The sequence below is a fragment of the Drosophila virilis genome, unplaced genomic scaffold, assembly GCF_030788295.1.
Source record: "Drosophila virilis strain 15010-1051.87 unplaced genomic scaffold, Dvir_AGI_RSII-ME tig00002570, whole genome shotgun sequence".
NCBI classification, from domain to species: domain Eukaryota; kingdom Metazoa; phylum Arthropoda; class Insecta; order Diptera; family Drosophilidae; genus Drosophila; species Drosophila virilis.
Window position 1 is genome coordinate 34898 of NW_027212939.1, and position 19023 is coordinate 53920.

The 19023-nt window shown below is 46.2% G+C and overlaps 1 protein-coding gene across 1 annotated transcript in view; it reads right to left on the bottom strand.

Annotated features, from left to right (window-relative positions):
* Positions 1-18912, bottom strand: part of LOC138911751 (uncharacterized) — a 49920-nt gene extending 31008 nt beyond the window's left edge. The window contains exons 1-14 of the mRNA XM_070211133.1: positions 18457-18912; positions 16701-17435; positions 14689-15007; positions 13910-14223; positions 12836-13279; positions 11209-11472; positions 10438-11046; positions 8417-8735; positions 7638-7951; positions 6561-7007; positions 4400-5710; positions 2390-2708; positions 1611-1924; positions 537-980 (exon numbers count right to left, since the gene is read on the bottom strand). Of these exons, the coding sequence (XP_070067234.1) occupies positions 537-980; positions 1611-1924; positions 2390-2708; positions 4400-5710; positions 6561-7007; positions 7638-7951; positions 8417-8735; positions 10438-11046; positions 11209-11472; positions 12836-13279; positions 13910-14223; positions 14689-15007; positions 16701-17435; positions 18457-18912 (6609 nt within the window). The remainder of the gene's footprint in view (positions 1-536; positions 981-1610; positions 1925-2389; positions 2709-4399; positions 5711-6560; positions 7008-7637; positions 7952-8416; positions 8736-10437; positions 11047-11208; positions 11473-12835; positions 13280-13909; positions 14224-14688; positions 15008-16700; positions 17436-18456) is intronic.
* Between the last annotated feature and the right edge of the window lie 111 nt (positions 18913-19023).

A 19023-nucleotide genomic window follows, 5' to 3' on the forward strand; every position in this document is an offset into this window, starting at 1 on the left:
TTTGGCTACGGCTGCGTGGGGGAGTATCATGTTGATTATGAGTAAATAATTCATTTAAAAATTCGATTGCATCCTCAGAGTTGAAGTTAAATTCAAACTCCAAGGCTGCTTGCATATCATTATATATATGATTGTTTATTTCGTCGATAGATTCTGTATATTCTAGATAGCGTTTTTTAATATTCGCCTTATTAGTGGGCTGGCCGATAGCCAGTTGTTGATCATTGGCATAATTGCCGATGTTTGCAAAGTTAAACGCAGGTAGCCGATTACCTTGTTTTAAGGGATAGGTTGCGGCTCTGCCTGTTTCTAAATTAGTGACTGTTTGTTTGTTCCGAGAGCTTTTTGTGTACTCCCTCACTCGCTGGCCGTTTATCATAGTGTCTCTTGTATTACTCATTTCGAGTATCATTGGCGTCTGAGGAGCTACTAGCCGTTAAACTAGCTAGCGTCCTAGTGGCTGTTCCGTGCAATTTGGTTGCAGGATATGCATTGATATTATTTTTGGCCACTATTTTCAAAAGTAGTTCAACTACTTGGTCCAATTTCGTGGTCATTTGCATAATTGCAGCCATGTTGCTATTTAAAGCATCAATGGCTGCATTATTGACCGGCTCTTGGCTTTCTTTTTGTTGCCGTTGCTTATTTTTCTGTTGCTTTTGCTGCTGCTGCTGCTGATGATGACTAGCGCCTGTTGTGTTTGAAGCATTCGCTGCTCCCGATTGATTTTTCTGGCGCTCTTCCTCTTGTTCCATCTGAAGTTTCTTCTGGGACTTTAGGAGGTGTTGCATGGCCGGATTATGCATCCGACCAGTATTGACTCGCCCGCTGGTCACCTGACTATAAGTCATCGTCGAGTTGGCAATGTTGCTTTGCATCTTCTGGTTCTTCTGCTGCTGATGTTGTTCACGGTCCTGGTTGGACACCACGTTTTGCGTTCCATGTTGACGCTTATTGACTGATGGCTGCTTGTGCTCGTGCTGGATGGGCATGACTCGTGCCCGGTTTGCTGATAGCCTAGCTCGCTCATCTTTAAAAGCTTTGCAGCCTTTATAATTGGCTACATGCTGGCCCTGACAATTGGCGCACTTTGAAGGCTCGCCTCTTGTCTTGGAGCATGTCGTGGTCGGGTGTCCTTGTCCGCATTTAAGGCATACAAATGGTCGTCGGCAATAGTTTTTACTATGCCCGTATGCCTGGCAACGGTGGCACTGAACAGGATCAGTGCGCTTCCGCTGCCTCTCCACTTTGATTTCCTGGCTGCCAAGTTGTTTCAGTTCCAGTATCTTAGTGTTGTTCTCGTTTTTCACTAGCTCAATTTCGAACGTATTGATCGGTTTGGCAGTGAAGCGTTGTTTTATCACGCCCACATACCTAACCTCATGCCCCATTCTTCGCAATTCTATGCGTACCCAGTCGCATGGAGTAGTGTGGTGTAAATGGCGAATAATGATTCTAAATCCGCGCTCATTGCGCATTTGATGGGTGTGCCGGTGAACATTAGAGGCATCAAGCAACGCAATTGTTGCATTGTATGCCTCAATGTCCGCACATTGCACTCTCACACCACCTGTCTGCGTACTTTTAGTAGCAAACTTATTAGCACCCACATTATTTGAGATATCTTTGATAATTCTTTGAATATCATCAATATTGGGCAGGTATATGGTGGGCACCTTGACCCGTTGAGCTAGATTCAGCTGCATTGTCTGACCAGAGATCATATTTGGATTGCAATCTGTTGCCTCATCTTCAACTTCCATGATGTCAATGTCATCACTGTCCTCGTTGTTGTTGTCGTTAGCAACGAATGTAGCATTGTTAGTTTTGCCAACATTCGTGCCATTATTTGACTGCGTGCTCTTTCTAGCTTTGGCTGCTGGTATATTATTGTCGCTTGACAGATTGTCGGATACTTTATTGGCTGTATTTGATTTAAAGAAATCAGAATACGAAGGAGTATCCCTGACACTGTCTGCGTTCGTAATATACTCAGCGTATGCTAATAATAGTGCACGCTTGTCACTCTTATTCGCTGGCATAGTTGGTGAGAATTTGCGCTTAATAGGTCGTTTAATGACCGTATTGGCTTTGGGTGATCCACAGATTCTAGTACCCAACATATCCTCATTTATTGGCAGCGATTGTTGCCCACTCGCCTCTAGTTCATTTTCTGAAACTTGCATAATTTCAGCTGGCATCATTCCCGCATAATTATTAGGAATTAATTGGCTAGCCGATGGAGCAGCATCGGCATTATTTTTATTAATTTCCTCCATTTCCTGGCTATGTGTGACACAGATAATTTCTGAGTCAGAATTGGTTGGGCTATCAGCAAGCATGTTGCTATGAACTTGCGCTCTAACAACATGTTGCTGTAGCCCCATACTGTCGCTCTCAACATTTTGTTCGCAGCTCGAGACGAACATGTTGCCATGATCGCTCTCACTACGTTCATAGCTGCTGCTGCTGCTGAATTTGCTCGTGTTCGATGCCGCTCTGCTGCCGACACTCAAACGCTCGATTGGCGCTTCTGCCGACGCAAGCGCCGACAGCGACTGAGCCGTAGAGAGCATTGGCGCTCTCTTGTGCTTCGGCTTCGGCTTTCTCCGTTTCAGCTGGCGTTGATGTTGTTGCTGCTGCTTGGGTAGCTGGTGCCGTTGCTGGTGTTGAGCTGTAAGCTGCTGCTGCTGATGCTGCAGCTGCAGCTGTATTGGTGCGCCAATGGCGACATTTTCAGCAACAGGTGCCGGGGTATGGGGGGGGGCTATAGCTTTTGTAGCTTTGGATGCAGCAATGGCCGCCGGCTTGGACGCCGCCTTTTCGCGCATTTTTTTCCTTATTTACTTGTCTATGTACTTGCCCTTTTTGCCTTATATACATATCATTATGTATATATTTATGAGTTTTTTTGGCGTAGTTTTTCCCTCGCTGTCGTCAGGTATCTCGTCTGTGATGGCTTCTTTTGTTAATAGAATTAACAATATGTTGCTGCTCTGCTATATATAAGTATATATACAGCACACAAGTTAGGTTTTATATATTTAATTTTATTTATTTATTTTATTTTATTGTTTAGCATTTAAAAATGCTGATTGGCCGTATTTAATTTGCTAGAATACTTTATTTTATTAGTTTTTGACTTTTTCTCTCCATTGTGGCTTTTATTTAAAATTTTTTTTGAGATTATTTTTAGCATTTAAAAATGCTGATTGGCAGTTTATTTGTTTAAACTTTATTATTTTAATTGTTTGGCACAAGCATTTTATTTTATTTAATTTTTATTGAATTTAATTTTAATTTACTGGCAGAAATAAAGACACTTGTAAAAGTTTTTTTTTAGTTGTTCGTCTGGTTGGCCGACCGGGCGCTGTCCGCAAACACGTCCGCTCGCCACGACCGCCACAGAGAGATTTTTATTGTTGCTCATTTCTACATATAGTTTTGCAAACAGAAATTTTAGAACATTTATGGGAGCACTTAAAACTATGCAACGATCTCCAGTTTGCAAGGTGGAGAGCGACATGACGGGGGAGATACATTTAACATTTAATCTCGACTGACCTACATTTGGACATAACATAACATAACAGACTCTGTTCGATTAACATTATTGTCGTAGGTCAGTTCGCTGGGGGAAATTTCTGCACGATCAGCTGGCAATGCTGTCGTGTGAATGGCAAGAATAACATAAGTATCAATTGGGCACGCTAAGTACATGTGAGTGGACAAAAATTTAAATTTTAACAATTTTATGGCTAAATAATCTAATTGATTAATTTATTTTATATCGCACCGCCTTACGATGCGCTGGCCGCCTGCCTCTGGCCTTGCGGTGGACAATTGGCCTCCACCTGGTACCTGGCCGGCTTATTGTCGCATAAATTTGCAATTTGCATTGCGTGATGGCTGCCGCTACATCTGCTGGAAGTTGCATCGCTATGGAAGGGCATGACTTCAGCTGCTGGAGCGGATGACTGGCAATGAGCAACACCATCCACACACCCAGGATGCATGGATAGCGGATCGCCGTGTTATCGCGCCTGTTTTTGCCCGAGGGCGGAGTGATATGCAGCCTGCGCTGCATCATTTTTGCACGTACGGGTGGCGCTGTGTCTGGCCACTCGGCGTCGAGTGGATGACGTTTCGCCGGCTTCCGTTTGTGCTGAGCAGGCCGCTGACGCGTTCGCTGGTCCATTTGTGCAGGTAAGTGGATACATGGCATTTTTTGGAATTTGCATTTTTTAACATTTCTGTTTTTATTGCAGGTACGGCGTCTGCTGGGCTGGATAGATGGCGTCTGGGTAGTCATCCTACGCCTGCATCTTCGTCGCCGCTCCAATTTGGCAGTTTGTGCCATTTTCAGCTGGATTTGGTGGCATTTATTTGCCGTAGTGACCACCGTCGTGCGGTGCGTGTTGTGCAGATGCATGCCCGGCTGGGCATTCTGCTCAATTTGGAGTCGCTGCGTCTGGCCAAGGGAGGCCGTTTTGACCACAATGTCCCATTGCTGGAGAAGCTGCTGCCCCTTAAGGACTGGATGATCAATAAGGGGCTGCTTTTTAGTGCCAAGGGAGTCCAGTGAAGACGCCGTCGACTGATGCTGTTGTGTCTGCCTGTACTCAGGTACAGATTGTGCATTTTGAGCCTCGTGCTTGAGCCCGAAGGTGGGCGTGGCGGCTGCCGTCGGCTGCTGTTGCACGTTCGGCTGCAGATTTGGCGGGCGTTGCTGGTGACCATAGGAGGCATTGGAGGCTCCTATTGACCATCGCTGCTGTGCTTGCTGCCCCCATAGACGAGGCTGCAGATTTTGCGGCTGCTGCTGGTGCCCAGATGAGGGCGTGGTGGATGCCGTCGGCTGTTGCTGCGTGCTCAGCTGTCCCCATAGGACGGACCGAGGATTTTGCAGCTGCTCCTGGTGTCCATAGGCGGCACTGGAGGCTCCAGTTGACCATCGCTGCTGGTTCTGCTGCCCCCATAGACGAGGCTGCGGATTATGCAGCTGCTGCTGGTGACCATAGGCGGCACTGGAGGCTCCTATTGACCAGCGCTGCTGGTTCTGCTGCCCCCATAGGAGAGGCTGCGGATTTAGCGGCTGCTGCTGGTGCCCAGAGGAGGGCATGATGGATGCCATCGGCTGTAGCTGCGGGAGCTGTTGCTCCATTGGAGAAGGCTGCAGGTGAGGCAATTGTGTTTGTAGCTGCTGTTGCTGGCCAAATGAATCCGGTATGTCCACCGTCGACCATAGCTTCTGTAGCTGCTCTGGTACGTAGGCGTGCAGTTGGATTGGCGGATATGGCTGACAGTCTGTAGAGGCTGTCTTGGTGACCGTCAATCGATTTTTTTGAGGCTGCACGACTATGTATTGGTGCAGCTGTATTGGCTGATTCTTCTGTTGGCCCATGGAGTCCGTTTGGGCCACCATAGACCATTGTCGCTGCAGCTGGTGTCCCCAAAGGTCAGGCTGCTGCAATTTCTGGTCATTTTTGGCCAATGTCGACCACTGTTGCTGGTTCTGATGCCCCCAGATGGCAGTTTGCTGGACTAGTGGATGATGTTGCAGCCCGATGCTCATATTATGCTCAGCAGAGAGCTGCTTATGCTGCTGATGCTGAGCCCGGTGCATGGGCTGGCATATGTATTGGAGTTGGAGATGCTTCTGCTGCTGCCATGTAGGCGGCGGAGTGGGCTGATCTCTAGTGGGATTGTTCTGCAATTTAATAAAATTTTGTATATTATAACAGTCCGTGTTTGTGTCCAGTGTTGTCAGTTTGTTTGTTATTGTCTGTTTGAGGTGAGTAAGTGTTGGTGGCTGCGGTACTTTGTCAGTCAGCAGTTTGTGTTGCACAGAGTGCATTGATGTCTGTTGGGTAAAAGGTAATTGTACTACTTTTGAATTATTTTCAGATGGCAACTCTAAGTTATCCATCTGAGTAACATGCTTGGAATTTTTGGGCACGCTGTGTTTGTTTTTACTACGCGCTATTGATGCGCGTAGCAGCGTGTGCCCTCTGTAATATTTAGCATTTGAGTTGCCTTTTTGGCTACGGCTGAGTGGAGGAGAAACATATTCAGTAGAATACTCTAGTAAGTAATTTGTAGTTTCGATAGCATCCTTGGTGCTAAAATTAAAATAGCTTTCCAAGGCTGCTTGAATGTCATGACTGACGCATTTGCTTAGTAAACAGATAGCTTCTGGGTCCGATAATAGGCATTTTGTTATAGTCGCCTTATCTATAGTACGGCTGAAAGCCATTTTTGAGTATATGAATTTTTCGCTGATTTTATCAATATTGAATGCAGTTATCCGATTTGGAGTAAATCTGCTATATTCTGAATTTTTAATGAATTGTATGTTTCGAGAGTTTGTTGTAATCTCCTTCACTCTATGGCCGTATCTCAGCATATTACTTTTTTTACTCATTTCGAGTATCATTGGCGTCTGAGGAGCTACTAGCCGTTAAACTAGCTAGCGTCCTAGTGGCTGTTCCGTGCAATTTGGTTGCAGGATATGCATTAATTTTATTTTTGGCCACTATTTTCAAAAGTAGTTCAACTACTTGGTCCAATTTCGTGGTCATTTGCATAATTGCAGCCATGTTGCTATTTAAAGCATCAATGGCTGCATTATTGACCGGCACTTGGCTTTCTTTTTGTTGCCGTTGCTTATTTTTCTGTTGCTTTTGCTGCTGCTGATGCTGCTGGTGATGTCTAGCGCCTGTTGTGTTTGAAGCATTCGCTGCTCCTGTTTGATTTTTCTGGCGCTCTTCCTCTTGTTCCATCTGAAGCTTCTTCTGGAACTTGAGTAGGTGTTGCATGGCCGGATTATGCATCCGACCAGTATTGACTCGCCCGCTGGTCACCTGACTATAAGTCATCGTCGAGTTGGCAATGTTGCTTTGCATCTTCTGGTTCTTCTGCTGCTGATGTTGTTCACGGTCCTGGTTGGACACCACGTTTTGCGTTCCATGTTGACGCTTATTGACTGATGGCTGCTTGCGCTCGTGCTGGATGGGCATGACTCGTGCCCGGTTTGCTGATAGCCTAGCTCGCTCATCTTTAAAAGCTTTGCAGCCTTTATAATTGGCTACATGCTGGCCCTGACAATTGGCGCACTTTGGAGGCGCTCCTCTTGTCTTGGAGCATGTCGTGGTCGGGTGTCCTTGTCCGCATTTAAGGCATACAAATGGTCGTCGGCAATAGTTTTTACTATGCCCGTATGCCTGGCAACGGTGGCACTGAACAGGATCAGTGCGCTTCCGCTGCCTCTCCACTTTGATTTCCTGGCTGCCAAGTTGTTTCAGTTCCAGTATCTTAGTGTTGTTCTCGTTTTTCACTAGCTCAATTTCGAACGTATTGATCGGTTTGGCAGTGAAGCGTTGTTTTATCACGCCCACATACCTAACCTCATGCCCCAATCTTCGCAATTCCATGCGTACCCAGTCGCATGGAGTAGTGTGGTGTAAATGGCGAATAATGATTCTAAATCCGCGCTCATTGCGCATTTGATGGGTGTGCCGGTGAACATTAGAGGCATCAAGCAACGCAATTGTTGCATTGTATGCCTCAATGTCCGCACATTGCACTCTCACACCACCTGTCTGCGTACTTTTAGTAGCAAACTTATTAGCACCCACATTATTTGAGATATCTTTGATAATTCTTTGAATATCATCAATATTGGGCAGGTATATGGTGGGCACCTTGACCCGTTGAGCTAGATTCAGCTGCATTGTCTGACCAGAGATCATATTTGGATTGCAATCTGTTGCCTCATCTTCAACTTCCATGATGTCAATGTCATCACTGTCCTCGTTGTTGTTGTCGTTAGCAACGAATGTAGCATTGTTAGTTTTGCCAACATTCGTGCCATTATTTGTCTGCGTGCTCTTTCTAGCTTTAGCTGCTGGTATATTATTGTCGCTTGACAGATTGTCGGATACTTTATTGGCTGTATTTGATTTAAAGAAATCAGAATACGAAGGAGTATCCCTGACACTGTCTGCGTTCGTAATATACTCAGCGTATGCTAATAATAGTGCACGCTTGTCACTCTTATTCGCTGGCATAGTTGGTGAAATTTTGCGCTTAATAGGTCGTTTAATGACCGTATTGGCTTTGGGTGATCCACAGATTCTAGTACCCAACATATCCTCATTTATTGGCAGCGATTGTTGCCCACTCGCCTCCAGTTCATTTTCTGAAACTTGCATAATTTCAGCTGGCATCATTCCCGCATAATTATTAGGAATTAATTGACTAGCCGATGGAGTAGCATCGGCATTATTTTTATTAATTTCCTCCATTTCCTGGCTATATGTGACACAGATAATTTCTGAGTCAGAATTGATTGGGCTATCAGCAAGCATGTTGCTATGAACTTGCGCTCTAACAACATGTTGCTGTAGCCCCATACTGTCGCTCTCAACATTTTGTTCGCAGCTCGAGACGAACATGTTGCCATGATCGCTCTCACTACGTTCATAGCTGCTGCTGCTGCTGAATTTGCTCGTGTTCGATGCCGCTCTGCTGCCGACACTCAAACGCTCGATTGGCGCTTCTGCCGACGCAAGCGCCGACAGCGACTGAGCCGTAGAGAGCATTGGCGCTCTCTTGTGCTTCGGCTTCGGCTTTCTCCGTTTCAGCTGGTGTTGGTGTTGTTGCTGCTGCTTGGGTAGCTGGTGCCGTTGCTGGTGTTGAGCTGTAAGCTGCTGCTGCTGATGCTGCAGCTGCAGCTGTATTGGTGCGCCAATGGCGACATTTTCAGCAACAGGTGCCGGGGTATGGGGGGGGGGCTATAGCTTTTGTAGCTTTGGATGCAGCAATGGCCGCCGGCTTGGACGCCGCCTTTTCGCGCATTTTTTTCCTTATTTACTTGTCTATGTACTTGCCCTTTTTGCCTTATATACATATCATTATGTATATATTTATGAGTTTTTTTTGGCGTAGTTTTCCCTCGCTGTCGTCAGGTATCTCGTCTGTGATGGCTTCTTTTGTTAATAGTATTAACAATATGTTGCTGCTCTGCTGTATATAAGTATATATACAGCACACAAGTTAGGTTTTATATATTTGGTTTTATTTATTTATTTTATTTTATTGTTTAGCATTTAAAAATGCTGATTGGCCGTATTTAATTTGTTAGAATACTTGATTTTATTAGTTTTTCACTTTTTCTCTCCATTGTGGCTTTAATTTAATAATTTTTTTTTTTTTTTTTTTAGTTTATTTTTAGCATTTAAAAATGCTGATTGGCAGTTTATTTGTTTAAACTTTATTATTTAAATTGTTTGGCACAAGCATTTTATTTTATTTATTTTATTTTATTTAATTTAATTTTAATTTACTGGCAGAAATAAAGGCACTTGTAAAACTTTTTAGTTGTTCGTCTGGTTGGCCGACCGGGCGCTGTCCGCAAACACGTCCGCTCGCCACGACCGCCACAGAGAGATTTTTATTGTTGCTCATTTCTACATATAGTTTTGCAAACAGAAATTTTAGAACATTTATGGGAGCACTTAAAACTATGCAACGATCTCCAGTTTGCAAGGTGGAGAGGGACATGACGGGGGAGATACATTTAACATTTAATCTCGACTGACCTACATTTAAACATAACATAACATAACAGACTCTGTTCGATTAACATTATTGTCGTAGGTCAGTTCGCTGGGGGAAATTTATGCACGATCAGCTGGCAATGCTGTCGTGTGAATGGCAAGAATAACATAAGTATCAATTGGGCACGCTAAGTACATGTGAGTAGTTGAAAATTTTAAATGTAACAATTTTATGGCTAAATAATCTAATTAATTAATTTATTTTATATCGCACCGCCTTACGATGCGCTGGCCGTCTGCCTCTGGCCTTGCGGTGGACAATTGGCCTCCACCTGGTACCTGGCCGGCTTATTGTCGCATAAATTTGCAATTTGCATTGCGTGATGGCTGCCGCTACATCTGCTGGAAGTTGCATCGCTTTGGAAGGGCATAACTTCAGCTGCTGGAGCGGGTGACTGGCAATGAGCAACACCATCCACACACCCAGGATCCATGGATAGCGGATCGCCGTGTTATCGCGCCTGTTTTTGCCCGAGGGCGGAGTGATATGCAGCCTGCGCTGCATCATTTTTGCACGTACGGGTGGCGCTGTGTCTGGCCACTCGGCGTCGAGTGGATGACGTTTCGCCGGCTTCCGTGTGTGCTGAGCAGGCCGCTGACGCATTCGCTGGTCCATTTGTGCAGGTAAGTGAATAAATGGCATTTTTTGCAATTTGCATTTTTTAACATTTCTGTTTTTATTGCAGGTACGGCGTCTGCTGGGCTGGATAGATGGCCTCTGGGTAGTCATCCTTCGCCTGCATCTTCGTCGCCGCTCCAATTTGGCAGTTTGTGCCATTTTCAGCTGGATTAGGTGGCATTTATTTGCCGTAGTGACCACCGTCAATTGGTGCGTGTTGTGCAGCTGCGTGTCCGGCTGGGCATTCTGCTCAATTTGGGGTCGCTGCGTCTGGCCAAGGGAGGCCGTTTTGACCACAATGTCCCATTGCTGGAGAAGCTGCTGCCCCTTAAGGACTGGATGATCAATAAGGGGCTGCTTTTTAGTGCCAAGGGAGTCCAGTGAGGACGCCGTCGACTGATGCTGTTGTGTCTGCCTGTACTCAGGTACAGATTGTGCATTTTGAGGCTCGCGCTTGAGCCCGTAGGTGGGCGTGGCGGCTGTCGTCGGCTGCTGTTGCACGTTCGGCTGCAGATTTGGCGGGCGTTGCTGGTGACCATAGGAGGCATTGGAGGCTCCTATTGACCATCGCTGCTGTGCTTGCTGCCCCCATAGACGAGGCTGCAGATTTTGCGGCTGCTGCTGGTGCCCAAATGAGGGCGTGGTGGATGCCGTCGGCTGTTGCTGCGTGCTCAGCTGTCCCCATAGGACGGACCGAGGATTTTGCGGCTGCTCCTGGTGTCCATAGGCGGCACTGGAGGCTCGTATTGACCTTTGCTGCTGGTTCTGCTGCTCCCATAGGAGGGGCTGCAGATTTTGCGGCTGCTGCTGGTGACCATAGGCGGCACTGGAGGCTCCTATTGACCATCGCTGCTGTTCTTGCTGCTCCCATGGACGAGGCTGCAGATTTTGCGGCTGCTGCTGGTGCCCAAATGAGGGCGTGGTGGATGCCGTCGGCTGTTGCTGCATGCTCGGCTGTCCCCATAGCACGGACTGAGGATTTTGCGGCTGCTGCTGGTATCCATAGGAGGCATTGGAGGCTCCTATAGACCACCGCTGCTGTGCTTGCTGCCCCCATAGACGAGGCTGCAGATTTTGCGGCTGCTGCTGGTGCCCAGAGGAGGGCGTGGTGGGTGCCGTCGGCTGTTGCTGCATGCTCGGCTGTCCCCATAGCACGGACTGAGGATTTTGCGGCTGCTGCTGGTGACCATAGGCGGCACTGGAGGCTCCAATTGACCATCGCTGCTGTTCTTGCTGCTCCCATAGGAGAGGCTGCGGATTTTGCGGCTGCTGCTGGTGACCATAGGCGGCACTGGAGGCTCCAATTGACCATCGCTGCTGTTCTTGCTGCTCCCATAGGGGAGGCTGCGGATTTTGCGGCTGCTGCTGGTGACCATAGGCGGCACTGGAGGCTCCTATTGACCATCGCTGCTGGTTCTGCTGCTCCCATAGGAGAGGCTGCGGATTTTGCGGCTGCTGCTGGTGCCCAAATAAGGGCGTGGTGGATGCCGTCGGCTGCTGTTTCGCCGAATGGAGTTGCTGGTGCTGTGGATGCCCTTCAGGCCGCTGGATAGGCCAATATTGGGTAAGTGAAGTCTGGAATGTATTCAGATTTGAATTAGAGTTTATGTCCGTGGTCGAGTCCGAATTTGTCAGTTTGTATTGTTCTGTCCGACAGTGCTCGCTGTCAGTTAGTGGTTGCTTGGCTTCGTAATTATTACCTAGTTGCATCATACCCTGCAACAGGTTCTCAAGCATAAGTTTTTCGTGCGGGTCCGTATTATCTACGTCCCGTACAAGTTTTTTCTCCAAGACGTTGAAGATATGTTCGACTAGTGGGTCAGCTGGCTGCAGATTGTCAATTTCTAGGTCATCAGTCAGTTGATTTTGTTGCACATTGTGCATGAGTGTCTGTTGAGTAGTTGGTAGTTGAACTTTGTTATCTTTTGGTGTCCATTCTAAGTTGGACACCTGAGTAGACTGCCAATTAGTTTTGGGCACGCTATATTTATTTTTACTACGCGCTATAGGTGCGCGTAGCAGCGTGTGCCCTCTATATTGTTTGACATATGATTTGCCTTTTTGGCTACGGCTGCGTGGGGGAGTATCATGTTGATTATGAGTAAATAATTCATTTAAAAATTCGATTGCATCCTCAGAGTTGAAATTAAATTCAAACTCCAAGGCTGCTTGCATATCATTATATATATGATTGTTTATTTCGTCGATAGATTCTGTATATTCTAGATAGCGTTTTTTAATATTCGCCTTATTAGTGGGCTGGCCGATAGCCAGTTGTTGATCATTGGCATAATTGCCGATGTTTGCAAAGTTAAACGCAGGTAGCCGATTACCTTGTTTTAAGGGATAGGTTGCGGCTCTGCCTGTTTCTAAATTAGTGACTGTTTGTTTGTTCCGAGAGTTTTTTGTGTACTCCCTCACTCGCTGGCCGTTTATCATAGTGTCTCTTGTATTACTCATTTCGAGTATCATTGGCGTCTGAGGAGCTACTAGCCGTTAAACTAGCTAGCGTCCTAGTGGCTGTTCCGTGCAATTTGGTTGCAGGATATGCATTAATTTTATTTTTGGCCACTATTTTCAAAAGTAGTTCAACTACTTGGTCCAATTTCGTGGTCATTTGCATAATTGCAGCCATGTTGCTATTTAAAGCATCAATGGCTGCATTATTGACCGGCTCTTGGCTTTCTTTTTGTTGCCGTTGCTTATTTTTCTGTTGCTTTTGCTGCTGCTGCTGCTGATGATGACTAGCGCCTGTTGTGTTTGAAGCATTCGCTGCTCCCGATTGATTTTTCTGGCGCTCTTCCTCTTGTTCCATCTGAAGTTTCTTCTGGGACTTTAGGAGGTGTTGCATGGCCGGATTATGCATCCGACCAGTATTGACTCGCCCGCTGGTCACCTGACTATAAGTCATCGTCGAGTTGGCAATGTTGCTTTGCATCTTCTGGTTCTTCTGCTGCTGATGTTGTTCACGGTCCTGGTTGGACACCACGTTTTGCGTTCCATGTTGACGCTTATTGACTGATGGCTGCTTGTGCTCGTGCTGGATGGGCATGACTCGTGCCCGGTTTGCTGATAGCCTAGCTCGCTCATCTTTAAAAGCTTTGCAGCCTTTATAATTGGCTACATGCTGGCCCTGACAATTGGCGCACTTTGAAGGCTCGCCTCTTGTCTTGGAGCATGTCGTGGTCGGGTGTCCTTGTCCGCATTTAAGGCATACAAATGGTCGTCGGCAATAGTTTTTACTATGCCCGTATGCCTGGCAACGGTGGCACTGAACAGGATCAGTGCGCTTCCGCTGCCTCTCCACTTTGATTTCCTGGCTGCCAAGTTGTTTCAGTTCCAGTATCTTAGTGTTGTTCTCGTTTTTCACTAGCTCAATTTCGAACGTATTGATCGGTTTGGCAGTGAAGCGTTGTTTTATCACGCCCACATACCTAACCTCATGCCCCATTCTTCGCAATTCTATGCGTACCCAGTCGCATGGAGTAGTGTGGTGTAAATGGCGAATAATGATTCTAAATCCGCGCTCATTGCGCATTTGATGGGTGTGCCGGTGAACATTAGAGGCATCAAGCAACGCAATTGTTGCATTGTATGCCTCAATGTCCGCACATTGCACTCTCACACCACCTGTCTGCGTACTTTTAGTAGCAAACTTATTAGCACCCACATTATTTGAGATATCTTTGATAATTCTTTGAATATCATCAATATTGGGCAGGTATATGGTGGGCACCTTGACCCGTTGAGCTAGATTCAGCTGCATTGTCTGACCAGAGATCATATTTGGATTGCAATCTGTTGCCTCATCTTCAACTTCCATGATGTCAATGTCATCACTGTCCTCGTTGTTGTTGTCGTTAGCAACGAATGTAGCATTGTTAGTTTTGCCAACATTCGTGCCATTATTTGACTGCGTGCTCTTTCTAGCTTTGGCTGCTGGTATATTATTGTCGCTTGACAGATTGTCGGATACTTTATTGGCTGTATTTGATTTAAAGAAATCAGAATACGAAGGAGTATCCCTGACACTGTCTGCGTTCGTAATATACTCAGCGTATGCTAATAATAGTGCACGCTTGTCACTCTTATTCGCTGGCATAGTTGGTGAGAATTTGCGCTTAATAGGTCGTTTAATGACCGTATTGGCTTTGGGTGATCCACAGATTCTAGTACCCAACATATCCTCATTTATTGGCAGCGATTGTTGCCCACTCGCCTCTAGTTCATTTTCTGAAACTTGCATAATTTCAGCTGGCATCATTCCCGCATAATTATTAGGAATTAATTGGCTAGCCGATGGAGCAGCATCGGCATTATTTTTATTAATTTCCTCCATTTCCTGGCTATGTGTGACACAGATAATTTCTGAGTCAGAATTGGTTGGGCTATCAGCAAGCATGTTGCTATGAACTTGCGCTCTAACAACATGTTGCTGTAGCCCCATACTGTCGCTCTCAACATTTTGTTCGCAGCTCGAGACGAACATGTTGCCATGATCGCTCTCACTACGTTCATAGCTGCTGCTGCTGCTGAATTTGCTCGTGTTCGATGCCGCTCTGCTGCCGACACTCAAACGCTCGATTGGCGCTTCTGCCGACGCAAGCGCCGACAGCGACTGAGCCGTAGAGAGCATTGGCGCTCTCTTGTGCTTCGGCTTCGGCTTTCTCCGTTTCAGCTGGCGTTGATGTTGTTGCTGCTGCTTGGGTAGCTGGTGCCGTTGCTGGTGTTGAGCTGTAAGCTGCTGCTGCTGATGCTGCAGCTGCAGCTGTATTGGTGCGCCAATGGCGACATTTTCAGCAACAGGTGCCGGGGTATGGGGGGGGGCTATAGCTTTTGTAGCTTTGGATGCAGCAATGGCCGCCGGCTTGGACGCCGCCTTTTCGCGCATTTTTTTCCTTATTTACTTGTCTATGTACTTGCCCTTTTTGCCTTATATACATATCATTATGTATATATTTATGAGTTTTTTTTTGGCGTAGTTTTCCCTCGCTGTCGTCAGGTATCTCGTCTGTGATGGCTTCTTTTGTTAATAGAATTAACAATATGTTGCTGCTCTGCTGTATATAAGTATATATACAGCACACAAGTTAGGTTTTATATATTTGGTTTTATTTATTTATTTTATTTTATTGTTTAGCATTTAAAAATGCTGATTGGCCGTATTTAATTTGCTAGAATACTTTATTTTATTAGTTTTTGACTTTTTCTCTCCATTGTGGCTTTTATTTAAAATTTTTTTTGAGATTATTTTTAGCATTTAAAAATGCTGATTGGCAGTTTATTTGTTTAAACTTTATTATTTTAATTGTTTGGCACAAGCATTTTATTTTATTTAATTTTTATTGAATTTAATTTTAATTTACTGGCAGAAATAAAGACACTTGTAAAAGTTTTTTTTTTAGTTGTTCGTCTGGTTGGCCGACCGGGCGCTGTCCGCAAACACGTCCGCTCGCCACGACCGCCACAGAGAGATTTTTATTGTTGCTCATTTCTACATATAGTTTTGCAAACAGAAATTTTAGAACATTTATGGGAGCACTTAAAACTATGCAACGATCTCCAGTTTGCAAGGTGGAGAGCGACATGACGGGGGAGATACATTTAACATTTAATCTCGACTGACCTACATTTGGACATAACATAACATAACAGACTCTGTTCGATTAACATTATTGTCGTAGGTCAGTTCGCTGGGGGAAATTTCTGCACGATCAGCTGGCAATGCTGTCGTGTGAATGGCAAGAATAACATAAGTATCAATTGGGCACGCTAAGTACATGTGAGTGGACAAAAATTTAAATTTTAACAATTTTATGGCTAAATAATCTAATTGATTAATTTATTTTATATCGCACCGCCTTACGATGCGCTGGCCGCCTGCCTCTGGCCTTGCGGTGGACAATTGGCCTCCACCTGGTACCTGGCCGGCTTATTGTCGCATAAATTTGCAATTTGCATTGCGTGATGGCTGCCGCTACATCTGCTGGAAGTTGCATCGCTATGGAAGGGCATGACTTCAGCTGCTGGAGCGGATGACTGGCAATGAGCAACACCATCCACACACCCAGGATCCATGGATAGCGGATCGCCGTGTTATCGCGCCTGTTTTTGCCCGAGGGCGGAGTGATATGCAGCCTGCGCTGCATCATTTTTGCACGTACGGGTGGCGCTGTGTCTGGCCACTCGGCGTCGAGTGGATGACGTTTCGCCGGCTTCCGTGTGTGCTGAGCAGGCCGCTGACGCATTCGCTGGTCCATTTGTGCAGGTAAGTGGATACATGGCATTTTTTGCAATTTGCATTTTTTAACTTTTCTGTTTTTATTGCAGGTACGGCGTCTGCTGGGCTGGATAGATGGCCTCTGGGTAGTCATCCTACGCCTGCATCTTCGTCGCCGCTCCAATTTGGCAGTTTGTGCCATTTTCAGCTGGATTTGGTGGCATTTATTTGCCGTAGTGACCACCGTCGTGCGGTGCGTGTTGTGCAGATGCGTGTCCGGCTGGGCATTCTGCTCAATTTGGAGTCGCTGCGTCTGGCCAAGGGAGGCCGTTTTGACCACAATGTCCCATTGCTGGAGAAGCTGCTGCCCCTTAAGGACTGGATGATCAATAAGGGGCTGCTTTTTAGTGTCAAGGGAGTCCAGTGAGGACGCCGTCGACTGATGCTGTTGTGTCTGCCTGTACTCAGGTACAGTTTGTGCAATTTGCAGCTTGTGCATGTGCCCGTAGGTGGGCGTGGCGGCTGCCGTCGGCTGCTGTTGCACGTTCGGCTGTTCTCGCAGGACAGGCTGCAGATTTAGCGGGCGTTGCTGGTGGCCATAGGAGGCTCCTATCAACCATCGCTGCTGTGCTTGCTGCCCCATAAGGACAGGCTGCGGATTTAGCGGGCGTTGCAGGTGCCCAAATAAGGGCGTGGTGGATGCCGTCGGCTGTTGCTGCATGCTCGGCTGTCCCCATAGCACTGACTGAGGATTTTGCGACTGCTCCTGGTATCCATAGGCGGCACTGGAGGCTCCTATTGACCTTTGCTGCTGGTTCTGCTGCTCCCATAGGAGAGGCTGCGGATTTTGCGGCTGCTGCTGATGCCCAAATAAGGGCGTGGTGGATGCCGTCGGCTGCTGCTTCGCCGAATGGAGTTGCTGGTGCTGTGGATGCCCTTCAGGCCGCTGGATAGGCCAATATTGGGTAAGTGAAGTCTGGAATGTATTCAGATTTGAATTAGAGTTTATGTCCGTGGTCGAGTCCGAATTTGTCAGTTTGTATTGTTCTGTCCGACAGTGCTCGCTGTCAGTTAGTGGTTGCTTGGCTTCGTAATTATTACCTAGTTGCATCATACCCTGCAACAGGTTCTCAAGCATAAGTTTTTCGTGCGGGTCCGTATTATCTACGTCCCGTACAAGTTTTTTCTCCAAGACGTTGAAGATATGTTCGACTAGTGGGTCAGCTGGCTGCAGATTGTCAATTTCTAGGTCATCAGTCAGTTGATTTTGTTGCACATTGTGCATGAGTGTCTGTTGAGTAGTTGGTAGTTGAACTTTGTTGTCTTTTGGTGTCCATTCTAAGTTGGACACCTGAGTAGACTGCCAATTAGTTTTGGGCACGCTATATTTATTTTTACTACGCGCTATAGGTGCGCGTAGCAGCGTGTGCCCTCTATATTGTTTGACATATGATTTGCCTTTTTGGCTACGGCTGCGTGGGGGAGTATCATGTTGATTATGATTAAATAATTCATTTAAAAATTCGATTGCATCCTCAGAGTTGAAGTTAAATTCAAACTCCAAGGCTGCTTGCATATCATTATATATATGATTGTTTATTTCGTCGATAGATTCTGTATATTCTAGATAGCGTTTTTTAATATTCGCCTTATTAGTGGGCTGGCCGATAGCCAGTTGTTGATCATTGGCATAATTGCCGATGTTTGCAAAGTTAAACGCAGGTAGCCGATTACCTTGTTTTAAGGGATAGGTTGCGGCTCTGCCTGTTTCTAAATTAGTGACTGTTTGTTTGTTCCGAGAGCTTTTTGTGTACTCCCTCACTCGCTGGCCGTTTATCATAGTGTCTCTTGTATTACTCATTTCGAGTATCATTGGCGTCTGAGGAGCTACTAGCCGTTAAACTAGCTAGCGTCCTAGTGGCTGTTCCGTGCAATTTGGTTGCAGGATATGCATTGATATTATTTTTGGCCACTATTTTCAAAAGTAGTTCAACTACTTGGTCCAATTTCGTGGTCATTTGCATAATTGCAGCCATGTTGCTATTTAAAGCATCAATGGCTGCATTATTGACCGGCTCTTGGCTTTCTTTTTGTTGCCGTTGCTTATTTTTCTGTTGCTTTTGCTGCTGCTGCTGCTGATGATGACTAGCGCCTGTTGTGTTTGAAGCATTCGCCGCTCCTGATTGATTTTTCTGGCGCTCTTCCTCTTGTTCCATCTGAAGTTTCTTCTGGAACTTTAGGAGGTGTTGCATGGCCGGATTATGCATCCGACCAGTATTGACTCGCCCGCTGGTCACCTGACTATAAGTCATCGTCGAGTTGGCAATGTTGCTTTGCATCTTCTGGTTCTTCTGCTGCTGATGTTGTTCACGGTCCTGGTTGGACACCACGTTTTGCGTTCCATGTTGACGCTTATTGACTGATGGCTGCTTGTGCTCGTGCTGGATGGGCATGACTCGTGCCCGGTTTGCTGATAGCCTAGCTCGCTCATCTTTAAAAGCTTTGCAGCCTTTATAATTGGCTACATGCTGGCCCTGACAATTGGCGCACTTTGAAGGCTCGCC